Source organism: Xiphias gladius, chromosome 20, assembly GCF_016859285.1.
Source record: "Xiphias gladius isolate SHS-SW01 ecotype Sanya breed wild chromosome 20, ASM1685928v1, whole genome shotgun sequence".
In the NCBI taxonomy this organism is placed as follows: domain Eukaryota; kingdom Metazoa; phylum Chordata; class Actinopteri; order Istiophoriformes; family Xiphiidae; genus Xiphias; species Xiphias gladius.
In genome coordinates this window covers 1880211-1888959 of record NC_053419.1, presented here as the reverse complement: position 1 = coordinate 1888959, position 8749 = coordinate 1880211, and the positions used below count along the sequence as shown (strand labels likewise).

At 41.9% G+C, this 8749-nt stretch overlaps 1 protein-coding gene across 4 annotated transcripts; it reads left to right on the top strand.

The window, feature by feature from the left end:
* The first annotated feature begins 228 nt into the window (after positions 1-228).
* On the top strand, positions 229-8749 carry skp2 (S-phase kinase-associated protein 2, E3 ubiquitin protein ligase). Of its 4 annotated transcripts, none has more exons than XM_040158367.1 (10): positions 229-395; positions 1151-1401; positions 1511-1625; positions 2158-2301; positions 3358-3492; positions 3920-4018; positions 4155-4282; positions 7033-7084; positions 7465-7572; positions 7652-8749. In XM_040158367.1, exons 2-10 carry the CDS (start codon positions 1152-1154, stop codon positions 7869-7871), a joined length of 1251 nt encoding a protein of 416 aa, XP_040014301.1. In that variant the 5' UTR covers positions 229-395; position 1151; the 3' UTR covers positions 7872-8749. The 4 variants fall into 4 exon arrangements, with proteins under 4 accessions (XP_040014301.1, XP_040014300.1, XP_040014299.1 ...); XM_040158366.1 differs by lacking the exon at positions 229-395 and adding an exon at positions 402-526 and having other exon boundaries at positions 1514-1625; XM_040158365.1 differs by lacking the exon at positions 229-395 and adding an exon at positions 402-526.

Sequence of the window (8749 nt, the reverse complement as noted above, 5' to 3'; positions counted from 1 at the left end):
CACTTTCTTACATACAGGATAAATGTACACCTGAACATACAATGCTAGGAGCATGATGATACAAGTATTAGAGAGACAGCAAAAATGCAAATGGATAAACTGGTAAAAGCCGAACATTGTTTTTTTTTATTCCCGAACATTGTTTTCTTTTATTCCACTTGGAATTCTCTTTCTCAGTGATATTGTCTGTAAGTTCTGTGCTGTTCCTATTAACGTTTTCAGTCCAAGATGGCGCCAGCGCTACCGCATTGCCATCTAGCTACGCTCGTCAAAAAAAAGCACCCCGCTTTCGTCTCCTTGCTCGCAGTTTCGTCCACTTAGCGACACTGACGCAAGACGTACGACGCGAAGACACGTCAGTGACGTGGGGAATACAGGGCGCCGCGCTGCTGACGGTGAGTTTAAAGTGTCGCGGTTGGAGTGCTGCAGAGAAAACTGGCAGCTACTTCGGGGTGCAGGAGTCATCAGCTTTGCACATCCAAGCTGCATGATTAAGCTCTGAACCGGAGGAGATGGCAGCAGACAGGTATGGCCACGAATGTTTTCATACTTCGTTCATGTAAAATAGTTGCAGGAGTGGTAACGTTAAGGTAACAGTCAGCGTGTCATCTATGTGAAAATGAGCCAACACTAACGAGCCTAGTTAGTTATATAAGTTGTCTTAAAATTCAAAAAATACCACTTATCTCCCGGACTAAAGGTTAAGTAACTTGGAAGTCTGTAGCGTTACTTGTGCTTTTTATAAATCGCCATTCTGAGCAGCTTTAGCATAAAACTGAAGCTATTAATAATCGATACCGCGCTTTTATCTCAGCCAGGCCCCCGTTCACGTCTATCTGTGCTTCCTTCCCGGTGTTATAAAGTGTAAACTAGACACAGATTAAGAGAATAAAAAGCCAGTCTAACTCTGAAGGCATATCTCCCGAAATAGAGGTGACAAAGTATTTGCATCGTCCTTTGCATTTAGAATTTGCGCGGTCCCAGCGCTGATAGCTGCCTCAATATGGCGGGCAGAGAAGTTGTTTGGGGGAAGCTAGGTCGCTAACGAATCTTCCTCTGAGCTGTTGCTATATAAAGACAAGAGAAAGCGTTGTGTAACCTCGTCAACATTTTTAAAACGAGTTTTTGAGTGGTTTCTCCTTCCACCCAGCATGTCTCTGCAGGATCTGCCCTGCCTGAGTCTTCAGGGCTCCATGTTGTCTCAGTCCAAGAGGATCAACAAACGCAAGTCCAGATGCGGCTTCACTGAGGGCCTGGACACAGAGTGCACTCCAACAGAGCTCATCCAGCAGTGGTCACCCCGACACAAGCACCAGCGGCTCATCAGCAAGGGGAAAGAGAACGACTGCAACCAGTTTGTCCTGGCCAGGAGATCGAGGAGAAAGAGAGAATCCACGTCAGGTAGGACACTTCTTTCTGACCTCCTTTAAGCAGCTGCGGTGTGTTTGTAGTTTGTGTTAGTATGATAAACCGTCATACTTTGCTCTCTTTCCTTCGTTATTTCCCTCAGCAGGCATTTCATGGGACCACCTACCAGATGAGCTGCTTCTCAAAATACTCTTCTACCTCCCTCTGCAGGACCTCCTCAGGGTGTCGATAGTTTGCAAGCGCTGGCATTGCTTAGCGTGAGTCTCCAATCACTACGTTGCACGAGTGGTTTTTTTTTTTTTGTTTTGTTTTGTTTTTTCGAGGGTGACGCAGGTGCAAAATATTCTTCCTTCTTCGCTTGGCCCTGATATAGTGCTTCCCATTCCTGTTGTTGTATTTGCTCAAAAATATAAACAAGATTCTACAAAAACGTGTATTGTAGTTGAATTTTCTGCCTTTATTGATGGCATCCTAATGGTTATTACGGCAATGAATTTCACCTTCATGAGCTCGGGTTCTTGGGACACACTACATTTAAATTTTGGTCCTGAGAATTCAAAAAATTGAATTCTGATCCCAGGTAAAATGATAAGACAGCATAACCTTGCAGAGAAATGATATAAGACCAGTCAGACAGGAGATGGAAATTGGTCCTAACCTTGTCTCCTCATGACAAGGCACAGTTTTTTAAGTCCTTCCTGGTACTGTCAACACACTGTAATAGTTTTCCATCTCATTACATATAGAAATTGACTTTATGACAACACCCTGTCTGTGTTTCTGTCCCAGGTTTGATGAGTCTCTGTGGCACAGCGTCGATCTGGAGGGGTTGACCCACATGGGTGTGGCTTTGCAACAGGTCCTGAAAACTGGGGTCCGCAGGCTGCGCTGCCCTCGCTCCTTCTTGGAAGAGCTGCAATTCACAGGCACAGGGTGAGTTCAGCAGATAGTGATGCTCCATGCAGATTTTATTCTAGTCTGCACATGTCAGGCTGGTAAATGCTTCAGATCGGATATGTTAATTCAAAGAATAACTCTGGTGATATTCTATATGTTTCCTATTGTCAACATGTTTCTTCATAACCCTGAACACACACTGTAGTTTATTTTAACTCAGTCCCACAGACACTGTCTTGCTGCCACAAATACTCACTAGAACACCAAATGTGGATTAATCCACTAATAGTCCCCAACATGAGCACAATTTCCTCCTGTCTGAATACGGTTTCCTGAAAACTAGTATCAAGCTGTTTTAGGGAATTACTGAGTCTTTTATGTAACTACATATTTTTGAGGAGTTTTTAAAGATTTGCATCTTTTTTTGAGAACCAACAGACTTGGAGCCGAGTGCTACAGACAGAGTAGGGAGGTCACAAATTACTGAGTGAAGGACAAACACATAGTTTGTTTTGGTCTTTCATGGGATTTGTTGACAGGACAAAAAATAGAATGAATGGATAGGGTAACACGTGCCTTTTGATTTTTACAACATCATGTGTGATATAGCTGCCACTCAGTATATAGTGAAAAAAATCCAAATCACTTTTCACATAAGTGTCTGCCAAATGAATGTAATGATTGACTAACACAACTCAATATATGTTGTTAATGTTTTTTGATGCTGTTTAAAGTTTGATTCTGTTAGTACTGTAACTGAAGTTATGTTTTCAAACAGTTTGCCCTTTAAAGGCCATTTACTAGTGTAGTTTGTCTTGCTACATTTGTGTAAACTGTCTACAACACAGACCTTAATTACCCATTTCATCATTGTGTTACCTACAGAGCTAATGGAGACTACCTACCCATGTAAGGGTTATTTTGTTGTTTTCTTTTTGTCTTATCAAATGAAACATTTCACAGCCCTCTCCTGAAAGAGGAAATAACTAACAAATCTGAAGGGGTTTTAAAAGTTTAAAAAAGGGAGAGAGAGAAAGGGGGAACTTGATGGTAACGTGTCCCTTTTTTGTCTATGTCTCTTCCCTTGTTCAGCCCACTGCAGATAGTTCAGATGGACCTGTCCAGCTCAATCATCCCCACCTCAGCTCTGGAGAACATCATATGTCATTGCAAGTTGCTAGAGTATCTGAGCCTGGAGGGTCTGCAGCTCTCAGACACCATCATCAAGTAAGTTTTCAACTCTCCAGCTCTCCTCATTCCATTGCCACCACTGCTTAGCCTCATCAGAGGTGGGAGACGTGTTGCTGACTCCATTCTCTTGGAATACTTAGTGATGTGTTCTTAATAAATACAACAAAACTTCTATAAATCTGCAACACAGTGTTATAATGTGATCAGTAAATATTGATATGGGCGGCGTGGATCAGGAGGTAGCGCGATCGTCTAGTAATAGGGAGGTTCCACTCTCCACCAGAGAGTGTGTCAAAGTGTCCTTGAGCAAGGTACTCAACCCTTAACTGCTCCTGGTGTGTGTGTGTGTGTGTGTGTGTGTGTGTGTGTGTGTGAGAGAGAGAGAGCCTGTGATCCTATCTTTATAACAGATTCACTTGGATGATATATGATATTTTGTCCGTCCTCTCTCTCTCTCTCTCAGCTCTCTGGCCAGGAACCCAAACCTGCTGCAGCTCAACCTGAGCGGCTGCTCTGGCTTCTCTGCTCCTGCTCTAGCTGACATGTTCACATCCTGCTCCAGGTCAGCTGCTCAGTACATTTCATCTGTCAAAACCCTGTTATCCAAATGACAACAGGTGATTTTTTTATTCATCCACCATCTCTGTGGTTTACTAATGCTGTGTTTGGTTTTGGTTTTTGTTTGTTTTTCTGTGTAGTATAGAGCAGTTGAACATATCATGGTGTGAATTCAACACTAATCATGTGAAGAGTGTTGTCAATAATCTAAGCTCCAGTGTTACTCACCTCAACCTCAGCGGTTACAGAGACAGCCTCACACTAGACGGTAAGTGGGGGATGTTCAAATCAGTATCACATCTGATCATCACAATGCATTAAGAATAGAGCTAGGTCGATAAATCAGCCTATTAGCTTATTGCAGATACAGTCTAGACCATAAGTATTTGGACAGTTACAAATCTTTTGGTCTTCAAGCTCTAATCTTCATTACATTCGATTTCAGATAAAATAATGGATAAGTGCCAAGTGTCAGCTTTAATTCAAGTAGGTATACATCAGTACAGAAAGAACTGTGTGGGGGAGAGAGCCCCTTAAACCACAGTGCTCAAAGTTTATGGGTTTATAAGTAATTGGACACTTGGCTGCTAGATGTTTCACGGCCAGCTGTGTCGTTTCGTTAATTCATGCACAAAACAAGCTCATATGTGGCTGAGTTAATTTAAAATTGAGTGTTGCCATTTCGATAGAGGTGGGGTTGTCTGTCAATGTGAGGAGTGAAGAGGTGACCGTGCAAGTGAAGATCAAGCTCCAAGAAAAACTAAAAATACATCAGAGATATCAAAGCTAGTTGGGTAAAATCTAAAAAAGCAGGTGTTCACAGGACAACTAGAAAATGGCAAATAATCTGGTAGACCAAGGAGCACAAACCTTGTGGATGAAAATCATTTGCATGGTGAAGGGGAAAAAGCCCTTTATGACTGCACAGCAAGTCAAGAATGCTCTCCAGGATGTAGGCGGTCATGTTTCCTTGTCAGTGATCAAGAAAACACTTGAAAACACGATAACCCCATAGGATTCACCATAGGATGCAAACCCCTGGTAAAGCTCAACAAAACATGCAAAGAGACAGTGGTAGCGTTTGTGGAACAAAGTTCTGTAACGGATGAAACAAAAAACAACCTTTTATCAAAGTGATGGAAAGAGGAGGGGGGGGGCAGTTCATGACTCAAAGCCACCACCTCATCTGTCGATCATGGCGGTGGTTCTCTTATGGATTGTGATGCACACTTAAAACATAACGCAATTATTCGACCGACAAAATGCAAGTCAACACAGGGCTTCTAGACTGCTGATTCGGATCATTGACATTTAAGGGGACGTTATAGTGTCCTCCCTTGAGTTGCTTTGCCAGGCCTTTACTGCAGCCGCCTTCAATTGCTGCTTGTTTATGGGTCTTTCTGCCCTCAGTTTTGTCTTCAGTAAGTGAAAAGCTTCTCAATTGGGTCGACCTACTTGACCATTGAAGAATATTTTATTTCTTTGCCTAGAGAAGCTCTTGTGTTGCTTTCGCAGTATGTTTTGGGTCATTATCCATCTGTACTGTGACACACTGTCCTACCAGTTTCATATCATATGGCTGAATCTGAGCAGATAATATAGAACTATATACTTCAGAATTCATCCTGCTACTTTCATCAGCAGTCACATCATCAATAAAAAAAAAAAACAGTGACTCAGTTCCATTGGCAGCCATACATGCCCATGTCATAACACTGCCTCCACCATGTTTGATAGATGATGTGGTGGCTTTGGATCATGAGCCGTTCCTTTCCTTCTCCATACTCTTCTCTTCCCATCATTCTGGTACTAGTTAATCTTGGTTTCATCTGTCCAAAGAATCTTGTTCCAGAACTCTCCAGGCTTTTTTAGAGGGTTTCTGGCAAAGTCTAATCTGGCCTTAATGTTCTTGAGTGTTACCAGTGGTTTGCACCTTGATAAACCCTCTGTATTAACATTCATGAAGGCGTCTCTTAATTGTAGACTTTGACACTGGGTTCTGTGGTCTTCCAGGCCTTTTGGTGTTGCTAAGCTCGCCAGTGCATTCCTTCTTTTTAAGAATGTACCAAATTGTTGAATTGGCAACTCCTAAAGTTTCTGCCATCTGTCAGATGGGGTTTTGTTTTGTCAGCCTAATGATGGCCGCCTTCATTTGTATCAACACCTCCTTAGGACCGCATATTGACAGTTTCCATGAACAGCTACCAAAAGGAAATTCAACACTTGGAATCAACTCCAGACCTTTTTTTACCTGCTAAATTTGTAATGAGATAACAAGGAAACAGGCTGCACCTGGTCATGAAACGGATCAATATCCCAATTACTTTTGAGCCTCTGAAAATGAGGGACTATGTATAAAAATGGCTGTATATCCTAAACAGTTAATGTGATATTTTTGTTAAACCCCTTGAATCAAAGCTGAAAGTCTACACTTGAGTCGCATCTTGATGCCTTCGTTTCATATCCATTGTGATGGTGTACAGAGGCCAAAATATGAAAATTCCGCCAATATCCAAATACTTACGGATTTACTGCAGTCTTTGTTCATTTGAATGTAATCCAGGCACTGTATGAGAGTGACTTGTGCTTCATAACCTGGAAAAAAAAATGCAATATTTGGCATTAACAAGAATATTAGGCCTAAGGCGGTCTAAAGGCTTCAGCATGCATCAGACCTTTTTATATGCTGTTGTCAAATTTATTATGTAACTGCAAAAAAAGGATTCTATAATCTGGCTTTCTTGCTTGCCCACTTATATTATTATATTGAGATAATTTTGAGCACTTTTATAGGATCTTGTGATATATTGTAAAGTTACTACAGCATGCTAAATTAACTGAAAAACAGTTGTGAAAGCTGCATGCCCATGGACCTTCAGTGTGGCTCAAACATGGTATGGCAGATATGTACAGTGTGTCTCTTGATACTGCAGCTGTGTTTAGACTGTTCAGAAACACTTTATTACAGTCACATGAGAGTCGAGATCTGACATAACAGTGTAGTATCTCTGTTTACAGATGTGAAGTTGCTGGTGGTGAGATGCCCTCATATTCAAACTCTAGATTTAAGGTAAGATTCCATTCCTCATGAGCAGTTGAAATCATTCATTACGCTGTCCAGTCTGCTTCAGATGCTTGAGAAATTCTGGTGCACACACTTAAAGTGGACTTTGTGTACAATGTGCACTTTGGGAATATTACAAACAGAGCTAAAAGGAGAATGAATATTGGACTTACAGTCAACACAACTTCCATTGATGCAAATTGTGCTCTGTCTGCTACATGTGTAAATCGGCCACTGTTTTCTAAACAGTGTTACTGGGGTATACTATCCTGTGCTTTCTGATTGTTCATCCACCCCCTAGTGGCCAAAAAAATAATAAATGAACGCAGCTTTAAGCATCTCCAGCTCTGTCCTACGTTGGTCACCGTGGTCCCTCTGTGTTACAGTGACAGCACTCTGCTAATGGCTGACAGTTTCCCAGTCCTCGCACAACTCAAGTATCTGCTGCATCTGTCCCTGAGTCGCTGCTACCACATTCACCTTGCTGCTCTCACGTAAGTTCCCCTGCTGCTGTCCCTGCTTCTGTTACTTTGAGTTCAAGAAATCCAAACCTAACTTGCGTCATACCTCCAGTGACCTAGGCAAGACGTTCCCCATGCTGTGCCTCCTGGATATTTTCGGCCTTGTACACGACAGCCACCTGCCCTCTCTGAAGAAAGAGATGCCTCGCGTCTGCATCAACTCCCGGCCGTTCTCTGGCATCGCCCGGCCCACACCTGCCAGCAGGCTCATCGGTTCCTTCAGCGACCGCACTATGTGGAACAGGAGGTGTCGACTGAGGTTCAAACTGTAACCACCACGTCTCCCGCCTTTGTTGCTGAGTGTCTCATGCTGCAGGACTCCAAAACACATACAGGAAGTCCAGCTTGTTGTGCAGGGATGGAGTCATGTTTCAGCATTCCTTGCTGCTACAGAATATGCTTTTAGTGTTGGCTGGCACTAACAGTACTGAAAGTCACATACTGGACCATGTTTTTAAGTACTGAAAGTGCAAGCCTGTAGGGAAATGCCATTCTTTGTTTAGGAAGTCAGATTTGAATGTTGAATCCAGTTCATGTTGGAATGTATTAACAGAATGTCTATAAATATTTGGGACAGTTGATTCCTCAGACATCTTTTAATATGATGGTAAAATCTTCTTTTCTCAGCTGTAATAATGAGAGAAGAGTTGATTTTAATCAGAATAGGTTTTTATGTAAAACGATGTATCTGGATCTTGAATCTCCAAATCAACTGTTGATATTTCTAACGAACCACCTTGTCAAAAAGAAACTTTTATATGCAGGCTCAAGGTCTCACTGAGTTGCTGTAAATGATCAGCAGCTGAACAGTGTAGATGTGTTCACTGCTGACCAGGTTGTACAGTTGTACGTTTTGAACTTTCTTCAGCTGGACAGCAGCTGCTTTTTATACTGATCTCATTATGTCAGTATACATGTGTCATTGCTCTAGATTACCATTTCATTCAAATGTCATACAGACAGAACTTAAATGGAATACAAGTTTTAATTTTTATTAATTTCCCTTCTGAGTCTTAACGAGTAAACCACTGAATTACATAAACTGTTCTGTGTCCCATCTTGTTTTCATGTGTTTAATTGGGCTTTTAAGTCTTCGTGATTGTTAAGCATGGAAGTTATTCTTGACCTTGGAAATACAGTGCATTCAGAA

Coding starts and splice junctions, on each gene's coding strand:
- skp2 (XM_040158365.1), top strand. Junction 1,402..1,510: donor AAAGAGAGAATCCACGTCAG/GTAGGACACTTC, acceptor TATTTCCCTCAG/CAGGCATTTCATGGGACCAC. Junction 4,283..7,032: donor AGACAGCCTCACACTAGACG/GTAAGTGGGGGA, acceptor CTCTGTTTACAG/ATGTGAAGTTGCTGGTGGTG.